This window comes from Numida meleagris, chromosome 6 (assembly GCF_002078875.1).
Source record: "Numida meleagris isolate 19003 breed g44 Domestic line chromosome 6, NumMel1.0, whole genome shotgun sequence".
NCBI classification, from domain to species: Eukaryota; Metazoa; Chordata; class Aves; order Galliformes; family Numididae; genus Numida; species Numida meleagris.
Genome location: NC_034414.1, coordinates 4,406,606 through 4,424,730, shown reverse-complemented (window position 1 = coordinate 4,424,730; position 18,125 = coordinate 4,406,606). Strand labels below are relative to the sequence as shown.

Genomic DNA, 18,125 nt, shown 5'->3' with positions numbered 1-18,125 from the left:
CTTTAACCTGTACCAGAAAAAGCTTGCAAGCTAGAAGAAATTCAGTTCTGACTTTGATCTGTAAAATAATCCTCTTTTGACCGTAGTATTCATATAGCATTTTTACCCCAAATATCATTGCTTTTCCTCTGTTTTACTGCATATGTATTTGGGAGACAGGTGCTTTTGTAGGACTGAGAAGTGCTGAGCTCATTTAGTTCTACCAAAGGAGCCCTGTGTATCACTTGGACAAGACATTGCCTTTTGGGCCTAAGCCTCTAATCACTGCCTGTCTCCACTCACTTGATCTTTCCAGGGAGAGAAGTCACAAAACCAGCGCTTCTCGGGATTTGGAGCAAGCTCTGTCCTGATCTGAGTACTGGCAGAAGTCATCATGACATCACTGCGGTTCTCATCTGGCCTTTCTCTTTGCAGCATGAGTGGGCTGCCTGCCAGCTGGGAATCGCTGCAATGCAGTACTGCTGTTGCCATGTGCCCCAAGCTCTGGGTGCTGTGCTCCAGGTGAGTGTTAAGTAGGTGCCAGCTGGAGGCTGCTCATTGCCAGGTGAATCCGAAGACGGAGAGATGGAGCTGGGGTTTGGTCTCTTCCTGCAATCAAAGGAGCAAAAAGCAGGCTGGAATCAAGTCCAGAGCCTGGCCTGCTATTTAATTAATCTACCCATCTGTCATATGAGTATTCCTCCAAGGTGTTGTGAAGCTTTCATGTCTGGAATGCCTTCACTTTGAGGGGTTTTGTGTTTGGAATTACTTTAAGGTCCTCCGATGAAAACTGCTGTGTCGGCAAGAGCTCTGCCAGTTGTTAACTGAGGCCGCAGAGCGTGTGGCGTTCGATTACTTTAGGTACCTTTGCTTTTTCATTGAACTACGTTGCCTTTACAAATGCTACTCCTTGAAACAGAAAAGAAATTTTCAGTTTTTAAACCAGACAATTGCTATTCATGGAAACAACTTTTCAGCCAGTAAATACTATGGAAGCCTGGACTGAAAGGTCACTACTGCGATAGCTGATGAGGGTCTGTTTTTTTAATGGAAAGTAAGTATTATGTGGCTTTGCCGCATAATGTGTTTTGCTGGGAGGTGAAGCTGTGCAGCAGCGAGCTTTCTCTGGAGGCCTATTCTCTTGGTTTTTGTCAAGCACCGGCTTCAGCATTAAATGGCTTTAAGCTTGTCAAAGAAAGGTTATTAAAAATGTTCCTGCCTTTCAGTCTCCATGCTCAACAGGCACAATAATGCAATACTGTGGGGATTTTTTTTCTATTTAGTCATGTCATTTGGCATTTTGCCTATAGCTAAAAATGAGATACCATCTGTTTTACTAACGATTCTCCATTGTGACTCCAGCCAGTTCACTAGTTTATTGTTACCACTTAAGAAATAAACTTGCCTTCTGCTAATTGCACACTTGCTACTACAACTTTGAAGGGTTTTAAATCACCATGATTCCTTGAGATGGATATATGAAATTATACTTGTGAGATTTCTGTGCTTGGGCTCTGGGTAATGCTGTGCTGCTTTGCACAGTGCTTTTATCACGGTGTATTCTTGCAATATGCCAGGACCATGTCTGCCTTTGGGCCTCTCCAAAGTTCCCTCATAGCTTTCTGCTCTGAGCTGCAGGTAGGCAAATTAAGTGCAACCAAGTCTTGTGGGGTGCTGCTGCTGTGCTGGGCGTAGGTGTGGGAGGAAATGAAAGGCAAGGGAGCAGTCACAGGTTCCCCGTGTATGGCTACACTTGCAGCTGTTGGCACAGGAGTAGCTGTGAGTGCTGTTGCTGGCTGTACCTTGGTTATGGGTAACAGGAGGCTTCCGCAGAGCTGCATAATACCTGCAGTAACACCTGACTCCAGAGTGATCTGTAACCATGCAGCATCTCCAGGAGCTATTCTTCCACTCCATGCTGTTTTCTGAGGATTTCTGTGACCACTTGTTGACTAAGACAAGTGTTGCTCACATAGTGGGAATTCCTTGGGCTTGACTCATGGGCAGGGAGGATTTGTTTTGCTCTGTTGCAGACAGCTGCTGGCAGAGCAGTGTCTTGGTGACACTGTGCGGCCTTGGTGGTCAGAGCAAATGTGGTCTTGTTCTTAGTTCACAGCCCCTCTTTGAGCATCTCCTAGGGACTGGGGGAAACCACAACAATTTTGAGAGTTTTATGGTTTCCTGACCATGCAGAGTCATAAATGTATGGCATAAGGCGGTACTAGCATAAGCCAGTGAAGCTTTCTTTTCTGGATGACTCCCTTGCACGATGATCCACACACACAGCACATCTTGTCCTGTAAGGCTGTGCAGCTGCCTGGAAAAGGATACTTTTTCACATTCCTCAATCTTACTCCAGCAGCAGAGCTCAGAATTTAAGGAGACATCAGACAGGGATCTTAGATCCAAGGGCTTTTATATATGACCAATAGATTTAGGAGCGGTATTTCTGCTGAAAACATTCAGCAAGGATTTTTGCTTGATGTCATCAGAACTGGGATGTGTGCACTTGCATAAATAAATACACTTTCTACTGAATTTTTCAAAGACTTTCAGAGAAGTCACTTGTGTAACCAGATGGCAGACCTTGAAAAGCAATTGTTCCTCCAGAAATGCCACTCATCATGGAAGCTGGGATGGTTCTCTCATTGCAGAACTTGATTTCGTGAAGTTCCTGCTTCAGCTGCTTCAGATTGTAGGAGGCTAAAAATTTGCTTGTCCGCTTTTGAGCATGAAGGCATTTTTTAATGCCCTGAATGCTTTTAATATCTTAAGCTATGCTGTAGTTACTGAGCAGTGCAGAAAGGTAATTTAAAGATGGTCCCGTGCAACTCTTCTGGCACTATCTGCTTGCTTATTAAAGAAACTTTAGATTTTGCAAGCAGCACGCCTCAGAAGATAGCTGTTAGAGCTTTGAAACAGCTAAGATATTTCAGTTTGAATATTGGCTGTAGCACACATACATGTTACTTCCAGAATATTTTATTGTCTTGACACTATAATACTGATGGTAATCACTTCATGATGTTGTGATAAAATATGAATAGACCACTTTAGACACAATAGGAATTGTTGTAAATTCTTTAAATTTAGATCCTTTAAGTTATACCATACAAATCTTCTAATTGCACTGTTTTTCAAATTAGTTTTCAGTAACAAAGTACACTAATTGGCGCAGTATCATTTGCAAGGGTAATTATTGTTTGCTGGGAGAACTCTCACCACTGTTTGCAAATACTCGCCTGTGAAACTTGGGAACTCTAAGACACCCAGGTCTGCATTTAGTTAGGACACTTTGCAAGTACTTACAGAGCACAAAACCAGGATGAATTTATCCCTCTAGGTTTTGACTGTCATTTACCTTATGAACTTGGAACGCCATAGACTCTACTGCAGCTTCACCTTCTTACAGTGAGCTATTACTGGTATTGTAGCCTATGATTAAGGCCTTGAGTTTAGAAGCTGAATTTTTGGAATAACCGTAATATGGTACTGCTTTGGTTTCAAAGAACTTCCGATGATGTCTCGCACTCTTTGTTATTTTTTCTGAACAAGTCTAAGGCACATTTCTCACAAATTGTGAAGCATAAACGAGCTATTCCATATTTCTAATTCATACTGTTTTAATACTGTGTTAAGGAGTGTAGCATAAATCATAGCTTAGGATAGAAATGGTTTTACTTAAGCAAATGCAAGCAAGATAAACTATGTAGTCATTCAGTGACCAAAAATCAAATCATTTTCTTATGCTTATCTTCTGGTTTTGTTTTCTGTGAATGTTATAGAAGAGTTTAATAACATGGCTATTCACTAACATGGGAAACCTTAAGAGAATATTACAGGATGTGGGATATGGCTTTTGAATTTGAAAAGGTAAGGAACTTTTTTTAGGAACATGATCATCATGTCATTGAAAATAAATGTCATTTCTGTGATCCACAGACATAACTTTAGCATGTAGGTGATTACTGCATATCTAGAATATACTTTAGACAGTGAATTCATCATTAAGGATTCCTACTGAGAATTGTTTTATAAGATACAGCTAATAGTTTCCCATAAGACACATTTGTTAAAATGGAGAATTTAATGAATTACTTGCAAAGGGCAAGGAAGTTAGCAAGCAAAATCTGTATTTCCATTAGTGAAAACATTTAACTGTTGAATAACGTAGTCAAAAACATTTTCAATGATAATGATCGATGTACTGCATTGTTGAATATTATTCAAGAGGGAAAGACAATGATCTGAGAAACAGGACTGCGGAAAACCCAAGTAGAAAAGTTTAACCACATATAATCAGAAATTAAACACATAATTTCTGTTGCATGAAATGTGAACAATAAATGCAATATAAATTGATTAGTGGAATTTCTAACAAGCATAAATCAGAGAAAGCTAAGATAAAAAATACTAGTGTGGAAGTTGGGACATCAAAATAGAGAAAGGGAGTGAGGGAAAGTAGGGAAGTAGATTGAAAGGGCAGAGAAGATAAATGTGTTCAGAATATTCCCCTTGGGTTTTATATCTGCAACTCTTAAATTTTAATCAGAGCAAAATGTTCTGTTGAGGAGCTTGTATGCTTAAGGGACAAGGCTTGCACAGCTTGCTGCCTTCTCCATTTACCCTGGGAGGCCACACTGCAGAGCAGGAAAATGGCAGCTTGGTGGGTGAAGGTGCCAGAACCTGTCGTTAGGAAACTGGAAAAGCAGCAGAATGAACCTCTGCTGTCAAAGCTGTTTCGTCTGGAGACATGAAATCCCAAAGCTCTGGGGATGGCTTTGCAAGGTCACATGGGACTGTCGTTATTCATACCTTTCACATGCCTCTGTGGTTATCAGAGCCTCTCATAAACCTCAGAGGGGTTTCCCAGTGTATAAATTCAATCTAAAGCCAGGTTTCCTAATAACATCAGGCTGTCTGGATCTAAAGTTCCAGACTGGCAAATGACAGATTGCCTGGACTCATGAAGTTTGGACTTAGATGAAATTTCCTGAAAAGTGAATAGTCCAATGGCATTGTCCAGAATACTCTGACAGAAATCAAACGGAAAAATAAATTGATTTTCTTCTCAGCGCTCCTCACAAAACGTACTGCCATATTTTGTAATTACATGGCCTATTTTATCTGATCGATATCAGTCTGAACAACATGCATGGCTTTGTGTGATTGATTGATGATTGCATTCTTTTATCTGGGAAATGCAAGTTTATAAGCAGTCCTTGCATTGCTTTCTATAGCACTTGTCTTATGCTTCCCATTAAAAAAATGTTCTCAAGTATTTAGAACTGCCCCAGGACGAATGATTTTAAGTACCAATGAAAAAGTACTCTGAGATAGGAGAAGGGAGAGAAGGAAGAAGAGTTAGTAACTGTATAATGAACATTAAGCTCCAACTACCCCAGAGCTTGAGGGCTTGATTTTGCATATTGATATATATTTTACTATTAAAACTATTGTCTTTTTCCCATTAATTTCTAGATTCTGCATCTCTTACCCTGCTGATAGTGAGATACAAGTGTATCTTTGAGTATTCTTGTAATTAAATGAATTTACTTAGATCTTACCATATTTCTATTAGTCCTCTATTGTTTCTAGTTAAAATTCTCTGTATTTGCCAAGAAAACAGTTGTTCTCTGTTCCTCCTGATTTTTATTCTGTGTTCTGGGAGATCTTGAGATAAGCACAGTCAGGAAATCTCAGAGAAGCTCGGTTCATCTCATCCTTCACCTGCTCCTTCCTCCTGGCCCACTCCGCAGCCCTGCTCCTCTCATAGGAATGGCAGGATGCTCCCATGTCACCTCTCTAGCAGGATTACATTATCCTGTGCTGAGTTTCATTTTCTATTGCAAGCACCTGCAATGGAAAATAATCCAGGTTATCAGTTTGTGACTTAGAATCCAAAAGGAAAACACTTCAGGAATGAAAAAGTAATCAACAGAAGATGGCATTGAAGCATTATGAAATGGAAAAGAATGCAGTCTGGAGGATTTGGAGGAGTGAAATGAAGCAATGAACCAGAAATCATGCTAGCTAGCATTACCTTGCTGAACAGAGTCTACGTCTCTGTTGAACTCATGTCTTAGAAAGGGAAGGATAACCATCCCAGTATTGTCATGTAATTAGCATGTTTCAGTTGCAGTGGAGCGAGTATGTATAGATAATGAATTGGTTTAACTTCATTTTTGTTGGGGGTAGCATGGTGCTTTTTTGAAATTTTTTTTCTGATGCAAAACAAATGTTCTTTTCTATATTCTGCTTCAGTGTTCCCGGACAAATGTAGCTATCTGCACCCTTTCTTTATGGTTGTGATTGCTCACTAGAAGTCTGCATCTGTGTTCTCGCATTACAGAATTTAATCTATTTACATCAATTCAGTGCACTGAATCTGTCACCACAGCCTTACCCTCACAAAGTATATTTTAATGAAAACATTTGTGTGCTTTCAGAAACACAAAACAAACTTTGTTCATTCATTGCTGCCATAGATATACTGCTCCTTGGCATCTATTTCCTCTTAAATTGCCTAAGAGTAAAAATTGGAATCTGTTGTCTTCAGCTTCTCCCTCCTGTACCTCAAAGCCTTTAGTCAGCCAAGCAAAGGGAATCATTTTTTTCAGTATTTACTTGCATATTCTGTTCTGTATGGATGGCAAGACATTTTCCATACAGGAGAAGCTCGAGGCAATCCTGGTTAGGGCACACTGCCAAAGGTTATGCGTGCAGTTTACAAATTCTCTCTGGCACTGTTCAATCATCAAGCAATGCAAAATTTCCCTTATGTAGCTGATGTACTAGCCTACTCTGGCACCTCTTACAGAGTAGCATCCTGCAGGCATTCCCTGGCCTGAAATGATGTTAAAAGAAATTATGATAACAGGATAACAGAACTTGGGCTGGCTGCTTTCTTCTGCCCATCCCCTGAAACAGGGCTGAATGTGTTTAAATGGTTTGCAGTGGCTACTGCCCTCACCTTTCTTGGTACAATCTCTGAGCCACTTACTTGTTAACGTCTAAGGATGAAAGCATGTCCTTCATGAGCAAGACATACTCCTTTGTCCTTTAGCTGCCTAGTTATTGGAGTATGAATACTTGCAGAGCCTGCAGTGCAGCTTGGGAAACCCATCCTCTAAAGGCAATGGATTTTAGGTGTATTAGTTACTCATCCTGTTACTCATTCTCTGTGCATAGAGCTCTTGCTGCTTGTCTCATACCACTGTGTGTATAACACCAGCAACTGACTTTCTCCCACCAGTCTGGCTAGCTACCAGCCTGTAGGCTACATCCAGATGGCACCAAGATTTATTTCAGAACTGGAATGTGAAGCAAGCTCCACAGGCAGCACTCCCTATTCTCCAGTTAGATGTTACATGGATGACAGGAGACAACACATTCGTATAGAAAGTGATGCAACTCCTACATGAGGACTGTTCCTTTTTTGCTCTATTTTTCCAACAAAGCACAGTAGTTCGCATGGTCAGGAATTATGACCATGACAAGTGCAAATAATTATCAATTTGTATTTGAAGGCTTTAAGTTACTCATTACAGGTTTTGTTCTCTTTTAAATTCAAGAGACATCTAAAAGAAACTGCTTTGGAAATTTTATCTCTGCATATACTCAGAGAACGTGGGGGGAGGTAAGCAATTGCAGATAACTGCAATTTAGTAGAAAGTTCAAGAGTGTAGGCTTTTGTCTGATTGACAAATGATAAGCTTTTTTCCTTTTCCAGATTTATGCTGACATGCCAGGTGATGATACTCTGATGGAACATCTTGACAACAAACTTAGCTTGTCTTTGGTTTTCTAAGGAAAAAAAAAAAAAAAGAAATTTCTTTGACCTGAATAGAAATACATTGTACTTTCTTGGAGGTTGAGGGCACAGTGGGTTATTTTCTGGTTCATTTGATTTTATTTTTTGTAAGGAATACTTTGACCATTAGAAAATGAAAAGCAGAGTGTTTTAACCCCAGGCCACAAGGAGTAACAAATCTGACTCCTCAGACCATGGTGGGATCTCTGTTTCCATAATTCTTACATGGCCTGAAGCTAGAGGCTTCTGTAGATCAGTATGAATTTAGTAGGGTTCATGATTCTTGATTCTAGCAAATGATTCTTAGCTTCTCAGTATCTGATATATAATTTTGATATTAGTTATACATCAGAAAAATCTATTTGTGATTGTGCAAGTGCATTTTGAAAAAGGAAGCAGTAGAAATAATGCATACAATCAAGGGTATGGGGATTTTCTCCCTCTGTTTAAGTAACACTTTGTTCTTGAAGAATCTCTTTGATTTCAGTGGATCCACTGATGGTGTAGAATTACATTTGTGATATTTAAGGGTACCACAGATTAACCTCACCTGGGTACATGCAAATTGTTGTTTTCAGTTTGAGGGTATCTTGATATGCCTGAAGGTTTGACCTCACCTTCCATAGACATTTACTTGTGGTTTGGTTCCTGACAACAGTTTAGATGCTGTGGCACAGCCATCCATTATGGAATACGGACCTCAGGTCCCAGGAAGGAACGACTGATGTTAACTTTATCTCTATTATCTTTGTTAGTATTTGGTACAGCCCTGCCAAAAAGAACCTAAGGGTGCTGGTGGATGGCAAGCTGGACATGAGCCAGCAATGTGCCCCCTCACAGCCCAGAAAGCCAACCGTATCCTGGGCTGCATCAAAAGCAGTGTGACCAGCAGGGCAAGGGAGGTGATTCTGTCCCTCTGCTCTGCACTGTGAGGCCTGACCTGGAGTACTGCATCCAGATGTGGAGTCCTCAGTGCAGGAGAGGCATGGACCTGGTGGAGCGCATCCAGAGGAGAGTCTCAAAACTGACCCAGGGGATGGAACACCTCTCCAGTGAGGACCGGCTGAGAGAGCTGGGGCTCTTCAGCCTGGAGAAGAGAAGGTGCTGGGAAGACTTGAGATCACATTTTCAGTACGTAAAAGACACTATAAGAAAGGACAGACTTTTTAGCAGGGCCTGTTGTGATAGAATAAGGGGAAATGGTTTCAAACGAAAAGAGGGGAGATCTAGATATGACTATATTAGAAAAAAGCTTTTTAAGATAAGGATAGTGAAGCTCTAGAACATGTTGCCTGGTGAGGTGGTAGAAGACATCCTTGGAGATGCATTCAAAGTGAGGCTGGACAGAGCTCTGAATACCTGATGGAGCTGTAGGCATCCCTGTTCACTGCAGGGGAGTTGGGCCTGATGACCTTTAATGTCCCTTCCAACTCAAATGATTCTATGGTTCTGTAATACCAAGTATATGTAATCTTTGGAAATGGTGGTCTAGAAGTGATAATACTTGTGTTTTCTGCTGTAAAACTTATTGCTATCTGTCTGGCTTCTGCTTATAAAAATACTGGGAATTTCTGTGGGTTTTTTTTTTCTGCTGTCCTTCATGCATTGAATCTTTGAGTTGGTATCCTGTGTTCCAGCCTGTTTGTTTTCATCTCTTAACTAGATGCATTTTTATCTTTAGTTCTTTGCATTTAGTATTTGGATGTAAGTATATATGGTTGTTAAACTTCAGGTAGAAACCTACATGCTCTGAACAAAAATGGTATCTAAAAGCTCAGAGGCAGGAAAACAAGTGAAAAGAACAACAAATCTATTAGGAAAAAGTGAACACTCCTGACTCTTGAAGGCTTGGGATGGGCAATGCTCTTCATTTTTTTTTTTTTCCTAAAGTAACTAGTTTCCTGGGGAAAGATAATAATATATAGTTATATAATCTCCCCAGTCACCAGTATCTATCTTGTGCTGCACAGCAATTTCGAAATAAACTCACCTCAGAACTGTTTGGATAGAGCACCTGGACTGCAATGATTATGGTAAATAAAGTTTACACGAACGCAAGTATCTTTCCATTAGATTTTCAGTCTAAGATCTGTGTTTTCACTAAGGACAGTCCTTTATTGGATAAGCACTGGAGAAGAACTCAATAGACTGAAGATCTAGTTCAGTTTTGCCATTAGGCAGTGAAATGAGCTTGGGCAATGCACTCCATCTTCCTGCATCTTGGTTTCTGCACATATGAGCTACATGCATAGGTGCAGCACTATGCAAGGCATTTCTAGCTAAGAGATCTTGTGGCACTTCCCTTGTAGTGTTGGAAGCTCCCTCTCTCTCCTCATAATAGCTGGAATTTCTTCCTCATAGTTTTATTTCTGAATTTTGGGGAAATTATCAGGTTGTGCACACGGTTTCTTTCCCTCTCCTGTGTTACAGTTCTTTGGATGAGATTATCTTGGTGTGTATTGGTAAATGCAGTGTGCGTGCAATCATGCATACACCTGTATATGCCTGTATATTGACCATACCTGAGTAATAAAAGGGAAAATGAAAGGCTGTGAGCTCCGAGCTGGAGCAGAGAGATTTAGAAGCCAAATCGGTTAAATGTGGATGCAGATAGTTCTCTGCTGAGATGAGCCTTGGACTTTTCTGGACAAAGATTAGCAGGATTCTTAGGCTTTTCTGGACACAGATTAGTAAGTTTCTTTGCCTGTTGTTGTTATTGAAGAGTTCTTCACTTCTGCTGTTTGGGAATGGGAGCTAGATGCAGTATAGGAACCTTTACTTTCTTGTGCATCCAGACAAAAAACAGTTTTCTTTTCCAGGATTTTTCAAAGCAGACAGCAGAAGTCAGTGGTCAGCCACTAGAGTGCACCAGAAGGTTTGGTTGTAGCAGGCTGATGGTAGCAGCCTCCCTCACCTAGTGTTATTTCATGTTGCACAAATATCTCCTAAGATGTCTGCGTGCTTTTAACCACGAGCTTAAGCTTTCACATGTCGTTCCAATCTTTTCCCACGTTCTTCCACATCAGCTCCATGCTTTTGCTTGTTCTGCCAATAGATGTTTTGAGCTCTCCCGTCTGTAGCACTAGAATTTGTTTAGCAAGTGCAGGGCAGAAATCACTATGATCAGGGACCATTCTGACGCTCTTCCTGGTCAGACTCGCAAATAATGCAATTGTATCAGAATTAGAGTTCAGGGATGAAAATCTGATCAGAACTATCACTACCAAAAGCAAGATACACTCATTGAGAAGATGAGTGAGGATTGTAGGATGAACCATATTTGCTTACTTGCTGCTTTCTTAATTCACAGCGGTAAAACTGCAAGCTAAATTTGTATAGGAGTGCTGATGTAACTGTGCTTGAAAGTGAAAGCACACAACAGCATGAAATTGTGACCCCATTTAAAGTAACAACAAATTTGCATTGATTTCAGTGAATCCAAGGTTTTCTCCTCAGTGTCAGAGAGAAGAAACAACTTTTGCATGAAAGTAATGCTGCAGAGAGGGAGCTTGTGCTTCAAAAGGAGCTGTCTCTTTTCTTTACTCAGCAGAAATATCCTCCAGATCCTCACTAAATGGATATCTGATCCTCTCTACTTAGTGACAGGGCTGACCTCAGGGACGGCAGTATTACAAGCTCCATTCTGTTCCATCTGACGTAGGAGAACTACAGCAAGCTGTGCCCCTAGCAGTGTTGGCAAGTACATATTCAAAAGCAGCTATATCACAGCATCTCAGAAAGTGGCTTTGGGTGATTTAAGATGGACTAGCCAGTAGGCTGAAAATCCAATACAGCTATGGGAGAATAATATGAAATGCAATTCTCCCAATCCTGAGTTGTGAAACTGTAAGAATACTGATTCTCTTAAGAAACATCCATATGAAGTATTCTGCAATACTGTAAAAAATCTGAAAGAGATTTATGGGTTCTACTACAATAGACAATAAGCTGTAGTTCTTACTTGAAACACTACATTTGCTTGCTACAGAAACAAAGTCCATTAGCCTATCAAGAAGACTCCTTTTTGGAATTTCATTTTACGTTGGTATGTTTTTCAGTACATCCACAAGAAAAGAAACAATAATATTTTAATGAATTTATATCACAGCAGCCAGCAAGAGAGTGCTCTGCTTCTAGAGGTGTCATCGAATTCACAATAATTTACATAGTAGTTTTTCGTCTATCTAGTTTCCTAGCTATTTGTGAATGTATCAGTAGTACATTTTATGTAATTTTATTACATTTTATGTAATTCTAGGCTCCTGAGCCAAAAGCCTAATTTTAGCATTATTCATTCATTCACAACAAGGCATACTGTCATTTCAGTAAAACGTTGGTACCTAGAGTGACCTGAAGGTCCAGTATAATCCATTATGATCTAAGAAATAACTGTGAGACAATCCTGATGGATTTCAGAACTACATATATAAAAAATAAAATCTGTCATAGAGTCCATAAAAGAGGAAAAAACAAAAATCAACTTTCTGTATGGATCATGAGTGTCCACAAGACTTGACATTAATTTCAGTAGGTTTGGTTCAACAATATGTCCTTAGTTGAGAAAATAAAGCAAACCAACAAAAGACTAATGAAAGAGACAACTCAAGTGGAATAAGGAATTTGCTAAAGTAGATATGAATATAATTCTTGTGTAAATTTCTCTTCAGACCTTATCCAACAACAAGGGGGCTAGAGCTTAAATTAAAAAACTTGATTAAACACTGTAATGAATAGATATGACCTGGTAAATGTGAGCCAACTCCCTGTTCCACAACTCTCCAGTTGTCTACTAAAAGATTGAGGTGATAGCACAGAATCAAAATGGAGTCACTCAGAGTTTTCCAAGGTGACTAAATGAAATTAACAGGATTTCACTGTCAGAGCACTGAACAGTGCAAGTATAAGATAAATTTCGATGTAATATTTTTTTTCTTTTCCAAAATCTATATCTCCTCAGAGTGAGAACACTTTTGTTCTTTTCTTATACCATCGGTTTATGGAATTTGTTTACACGGAATAGAGAAGATGTGGAGGATTGTTTCTATTGTTGTTTTAAAACACATTATACAACTGTTTCTCTGCAAATTGTGCTTATCTCTTGACTGCTTAACTCAGTTTGCATCTGTAGCAATAAATATCAAATGAAAGAGTAAAAAAAAAAGCAAAGGAAAGTCCATTGTGGTAATTTGATTACTCTGGAAATAAAGCAGTGGATTACTAAAATCTAATTTGGAAGTGATGAAGTGCATGTGATTGCCAAGTAATTATTTTTGCACAGCCCTTGTCCATGGGGAGAGCAGAATTATTGGACACTCCACAATGTTAGTGGTGCTGCAGTTTGATGTTGACACAAACATGCAGATACATGTCTTTAGTGTACATTTTATGGCAACAATTTTTATCCATCCCAAAGTCTGTATTAATGCATGCACCCAAATCAACTGGAATTAATTTTTGTTGCTGTTTTATTTTTGTTTAATAAAACCAAAGCATGACTTCATGATTAAACTTTATCTTAACTCACTTGCATAAGAGGAAGAAGAATGTTGGAAATTGTAGTAGGGAAAATGATTTAGGTTTGAAGTATGGAATTTTTTTCAAGTAAATATAACTTTATTTGTAAAATTTGTATTTATTTGTAATAATTTTGTTGGGCAGTGGCAAATATAAAAATTGCCATCACGATCCACGATTAGTAAATGTGATTATATTGCAATACTGAGAATATTTTGTTCTGTTTCAGACATAAATTTCCAATGAAATTTTTACTCATCCAAAATCTATTAGAAAATAATGACACTTAGGAACAAGTGAACATAAAAATAGCTGAATTACTTCTGGATACAGAGTTTTGAAAAAGCTATCTTTATTGCTTGTCTTGTCCCAAGCCAGCATCTTTTCCTTTATTTCACACACATCGTGAAAATCATATTGAAATGCTTGGAGCGGTGAATGGTTCTCTTGCACTTCGTCTCCCTGTGCTTTGCCTGTTCTCTGAGCACCCTCTGAGTTCTGCCTCTGGTCTGGGGCTGGGTGCAAAGCACTCCAGAATATTCCTGACCTCAGGGAGAATTTAAGGTTGTATTCCTGCTACAGAATTTTAAGAAGCTGTATGCAGCATCTCAGTGAGGAACCTAGCCTTCAGTGGCCCTTTGCCTCACTAGTGAGGAAATGAGAACTGAGTTGATTTGGTTCCAAAATGAGTATGTGCACTCCCACCAATATAGCAATTTAGGAGGAGAGGGAGTAAAGTCTCCCAAATTAAGGTGGTAGGAATAGCTACCGAAATGCCATCTCATCTCATTTCTCCTTTTTGCTGGGAATAAAAACCAACAAGCATTTTGTAGTTAGAGTGCTTGGACTTACATTCAAATGGCTGGGGGTCAGATCCTTGTCATGCATTTCTGCCATCACTGAGAAAATCATCTGCAAACCGGTATGCTTTCCTGATTACATAGCTACGTTGAGGATTAAGTCGGTGAATAGAAATGTGCAAGAAACAGAACTGCCACCTGCACATGTGTAGTGAAGACCACCACATATGATATTCCGTTCAGAACTTGTCACCCTGCCCGCAAGGACTACTTTCTGTCCCTAGTCACCTCGTCGCATTTACGCATCAATATGATGAGCGGCAAAATGGCGTTTATTGTTGAAAGCTACAAAACTATATAGTATATCTTATCTTTTACTAGACTGTTCCAGAAGCTTACGCAGGCCCCTGGCCAATCATATTGAATATCCCGCTCTGGCCACTCTCTTCCGAAAGGCCATACACGGAGTTGTTGTACACCTTGTTATGAAAACAAAGAAGGACAGCCTCTCCTTCTTACGACACGGGTTCAAGTAAAGTAGGTGAACCAATAGCAAGCATATAAGGAAGGACCTTCAGCGTTACAGCCCGAGTACTCAGTAACATGCCTACTACACACATGTTACTAGTGTTTGTCACCTGGTTGCTAGAAAAGTGAGAAGCAGACCAGAAAATGAATGTTTCAGATGAAGTTTGATTTATGCAAGCAGAAATTCCTATAGAGTAAGCTTTCTCCTTTCCACTTAGTGGTGACATGGAGAGAGTAAAGAATAGTTTCTTGTTATTTGTTTATTTCATAAAGGATATGTCTAACAAGATAGCCTGTAGAAGCATTTTCCAGGATTTCATACAGCAGCTTACTTTAACTGTCCCTGCCAACTGAGGAAGGTAATAGGAATTGTGTTTTAATTAAAACAGCTGCTTTAGGTGCTTACAGATTTTATTTTGTCTCTCTAATTTGGAGTGTGATGCTAAACCCAAGTTTTTTTCTGGTTCCACTCTTTTTATCAGGGCTGATATCGGTCAGGTCTGTCCCTGCATTCTTGCTGGGGACATGTCCTCTACCTGCGCACCCCCACCCTTCTGGGGAGCAATGTCTTGTGGAGCCTGTTGTACTGCAGTTGCTGCTGAAAGTAGTAACAAGTAGTTGTTATCTTCAATTACATATGGCAATGTCATTTGCTTATGAACAATTAAACTAACAAAAGGAGAGGATTTCTAAAGCACTTGCTGTTAGCTACATCCTTTCCCACTTTATATACAGAAAGAAAAAACTGAAGGACAAGACTGAGTACTTTTAGGAAAGCTCAGCCTCAATGTGGTCAGGTTCAGCATAATGTGAAGTTTGTGCCCATCAGCATCAGCTCACAAGTGGAGAATCCAGCTTCTGGGAATATGGCAGTCATGCAGAAGGAAGTAACTGTACTGTCTTGTTCAGTCTGTGTTGAACCTGACATGGATGTTCCGTATGACCATCCTTCAGCCCACATAGTCTCAACTCTTCATTGCCCAAGTGGAGCCCAAAACAATTTCCGTGTAGAAAAGAGAAGTTCAGGAAACAGTAAATATTTCAGTGTCCTTCATTGACCAAGTCCTTCATCTCAGAACCAGAAGAGTAGGGACAGCCTTAGTGCCACTGATCTAATGCCTCATTATGAGAAAGGCAACATTTACCAAAAGATCAATAAAAATACTTCGAGTGTTTATTTTCCATTGTCACCTTGTCAAAGCTGGAAGGGATCTCCACTGTTTTTAAGAGATTATTTAAATGGATTTCTTCTTTCTGGCCTGAGTTATTGTGTGATTTCTATAAAATAAAAAGTATTTTAAAGAGAAAAGCTAGATTGAGTGTCCTAATACTGAAAATTTGTTTTACGGAATTACATTTACAAGCCTGATATACTTATGAAATGTGTTTTCTCAAGCCAGTTGTGAGGCCCTAAAGGGTTAAATTAACCAGGCTGTATGAATGTGAGCTGAACATATGGTCAGGCCCTCTGAGAGTTTTAAAAAGCAAATGTCTGCTAAAACATGTAAAGTCTGGGTTTTCGAGAGTATGCTGTCAGCATGAAAAGAGTCCTCTTATTTACCAGGCTGAAAAAAGGGGAACATCCGCAATTATTTCACCTCTCTGGTTGCACACAATGAACTGGGAGGAAAATTAATGTTTAAGTAGAGACAAAAAGGTAAAGAAGTGGAAAATCCATTTGGTGTGAAGGGTGGTGGAAGAGAAGAAATATTTGATGGCTGGACTTGTAATAGGAAAGAGAAGAACTCTATTTTAGAGTCCTTCAATCTGCTGCAAAAGTTTGGATTCTAAAGAAAATTATTTTGGTTTACCCCTCATTATAACACCTCAGATCTAACAAGATGAATGTTTGAAAAAAAAATCTTTCAAAAAGAAAATTCCGCTTTAAAATTCTTAGTAGGTATTCAATTGCAAGTTTTAGAACTGATTGAGACTACCAGTGGTTTTTGTACTATTTAAAAGATGATAGAATAGATGCCTGAACTATGACATCTGAGTGATCTCTGAGTAAAAGATATTTTTATCTCCTCTTTCATTCACACTGAAGGAATACTTTTAAGGAGGAAAAAAGTGTATTCTTTTTAGAAGGCTAGCATGTGAATACTTATTTAGGTTGAAAATCATTTCAAAGGAAAAGTTTTGATTTATTTTTAACAGCAACTCCCATTATTCTGAGAAAACTAGCTGAAAAAAGAAAATATTTTTCCTGGTCTTTCTCTGAAACTGTTCTCACCTGAATTACTAAGGGAAAACCCGTTTAAGTTGATAGTGATTGAAGACTGTAGAAGTCATAGGTCTTCTTAACAATAGAGGAGCAAGTCTATTTTTTCCTATGGGATGTTAATCTCTAAAAGGGAATTGCTGCCATTTTGTCTCCAAGTTAGAGATTTGAATGGAGGCCAGAACAAAGAAGCGAAGGACACTACAGACTGCTGTGACTGAAGTATCCTTTCATGCTTTCCTTTCCTTTTCCCATTCTCTCTGAGCAATGACTGAGATAGAAGTATGGGCTGTGTTTATAAACATACTACTTTTACATTACATTGGATAGAGAAAGGTTTGGTGGCCTTCATAACCAAATCTGCTTCTGTGCATGGTGAATCAAAGCAAAGTACTAGAGACAGAAAGATTTGCTGATTATACCTATTTTTTTTTTCTTTCCAAAGGAATTTTACTCAGGAATTTTACTTATTTTCATTTATTTTCACTGCTGCTGGGCAAGTAACACAAACACCCATTTTGTTATGTAAAGGCATAAGGCAGCAAAAAAGCATTTTTATTTAAAATGAAGTAAAAAAAAATTATATATTACGAAATACTTTTTGACTAAGCTTCACTTTTCCCTATAGCAATTAGTAAAAAGTAATGCCAACTTCTAAATAATATGCTTTTTTTTATGCTTTACTTTTTTGCTCGTTTTTTTTATTTCTTTATGAAAAGCAGATCATATTATCATGATAATTTTAGTTTATTCAGATCAGTACTTTACATGGAAAATATGACTCTGAATGTCAGGGGCTTGTTAGATTCTTTAGGTCAGTTTAAAGTAGTTCTGAGTAAGGCACATGTGTGTTGTTCTGTGTGACAGAATGGGGCGATGGCCAAGTGGAGGGGGAATGACCACGGAAGAAACTCTTTGCTGCCCAGGTTAATATGGGTCTGTTTTCTGGATGCCTTAGACTGACGAGGTTAACATGATGTTTTGTGCATTCTCTACGAGTTGTTTTCTTCTCACTTTTATTTTAGAAAACTAAATTAATTAAATTCTATTTTGTCAGTGTGTCCTATGTTGGACAAAGAGAATTCTACTGGGTGACAGTTGTTAGCTGAGGTCTAGAAAAAAAAAAAAGGTTGAGATTGTGTTTTATAGTTAAAATTCACACCCTGTGGGACACTATTTAAAATGACTTTCATTTGTATTTTTAATCAAATCTATCCTTATTATTTCTGAAGGACTTGGAAAACATGTGTTTTTGGCCGGCATTGGAAAT

At 39.0% G+C, this 18,125-nt stretch overlaps 1 protein-coding gene across 6 annotated transcripts in view; it reads left to right on the top strand.

The window, feature by feature from the left end:
* The window catches only part of LOC110401471, a 67,981-nt gene that overhangs the window by 27,879 nt on the left and 21,977 nt on the right, over positions 1 to 18,125 (top strand). For 2 of the 6 annotated variants that reach the window (XR_002440396.1, XR_002440397.1), the window contains one exon: positions 415 to 501. The exons of 1 other annotated variant lie outside the window; for it this stretch is intronic. Coding sequence is in view for 2 of the 5 variants with exons in the window: in XM_021402616.1 (XP_021258291.1) it covers positions 296 to 501 (206 nt within the window). In the remaining 3 variants the exon portion in view is untranslated. Of the gene's footprint in view, positions 1 to 295; positions 502 to 18,125 lie in introns of those variants that run through there. 3 more of the 6 variants (XM_021402616.1, XM_021402615.1, XR_002440398.1) reach the window with 2 other exon arrangements.